This window comes from Melampsora larici-populina (assembly GCF_000204055.1).
Source record: "Melampsora larici-populina 98AG31 unplaced genomic scaffold MELLAscaffold_15, whole genome shotgun sequence".
Classification (NCBI taxonomy): Eukaryota; Fungi; Basidiomycota; class Pucciniomycetes; order Pucciniales; family Melampsoraceae; genus Melampsora; species Melampsora laricis-populina.
The window spans coordinates 273,072-274,430 of NW_006768779.1; the positions used below are offsets into that span (position 1 = coordinate 273,072).

At 40.9% G+C, this 1,359-nt stretch overlaps 1 protein-coding gene across 1 annotated transcript; it reads left to right on the top strand.

Moving 5' to 3' along the window:
* Positions 1-278: 278 nt before the first annotated feature.
* MELLADRAFT_85653 (uncharacterized protein) lies at positions 279-1,107 on the top strand (the record flags this gene model as incomplete). Its single annotated transcript, XM_007409129.1, has 2 exons — positions 279-1,003; positions 1,068-1,107. The coding sequence occupies 2 exons, from the start codon at positions 279-281 to the stop codon at positions 1,105-1,107; spliced, it is 765 nt and encodes a 254-aa protein (XP_007409191.1).
* Between the last annotated feature and the right edge of the window lie 252 nt (positions 1,108-1,359).

Sequence of the window (1,359 nt, forward strand, 5' to 3'; positions counted from 1 at the left end):
TACATCAATGTAGTCTGTGTTTCATGGAAGTCTTGATATCATAGAAATCTTGATATCAAGACATCTATGTTTCTACTCATGAATTATTCAGCTGACATTGTACCATCTTACCATCTCGGGCTTTCGGCAATTTTGACTTGCTATCATTATATGGAAATTCCCAAACCTCCGATGCAAGGTGGGCCTTCGGATTCATAAACCAAGCACGTTCCCAATTCACCCTTGCCATTTTCGTGTGAGATCATCGATAACATAATTCTAACCACAATATCAACATCATGTCTAGCCAAATCCAGTTTTGTGTTTTTCTACCTAGTTATCTTCTTCAATATGTTGTTGATGGCATTAGGCCAAGCATTGATGCTGAGCTATTTCTACGTACCGCCGCTACCACCAAAATCTTAGAGACAATCCTAGCGTTTTATCCCCATTTTCGTTTTGCTCCAAATGCACAACAAGATCGTGATCTTCTCCAAAAGATGTTTGTTGGCATGGTTGCCCCACGTTTATCCAATATAATCATACCTACTCAGCGCGTTCCAAACTACACGCAAGCCCCATCAAGTACCCCAATGTGCGAAGTTCCCAGATCTACGACCACGGTGGACTCCGTTGATGATATCGACGTCAATCGGATGGCGTTGTTCAACAACTTTTGTCTTACGTACCTCAAGAATGGGCAGTACCGTCTTGCTGCTGAACACCTCAACCGCTTTCTCGATACTTACGAGTTCTTAACCCAAGAAGAGATCAATGTGATCATGGAAGCTCAAGCTGGTGCCGAAGAAGCCCTCCACGACAGTTCATGCTACCTTCAAGATTGCCATCAGTCCATCAAGGGCATACAGCTTCGATTACGTGAAAGTGATCTTCCACCAACCAAACGCCAAGTGCTTGAGGAGCGGCAGAAAACTTTGATCATTTCATTGAGATCTAATCAGCGGTTGTTTAGTAATTCTATCCAAGATGTTGGATTTGTTGCAGCGTTGGCTGACTATCACAAGTAATTCTCTTATATCCAGTTTGCAAATTTGACTTCTGTGAACTGATATCGTATTTATCACTAGGAACATCCTGGCTAGCCGTCGACCGGTTCCTTCTAAGTAAATTGTATCATTTCAAGATATCAAAAAGGTACTTGTTCATCCTACTCCACCTCGATATCTTTGAAAACATGCAACTGAGACATACTTTTGGCTTTGACTTTCTTATCTTTCATCACGTCATTCTGAAATTACATGTAGCTACTTTATTTTGTCACCTTGAAGCTGAGAAAGTCTTAAATAATTGAAAAACAGCAATCCGACACATCAAGCTTGTACATTGAAATCTATGAAAGTAGACCCAAACTTAATTGAG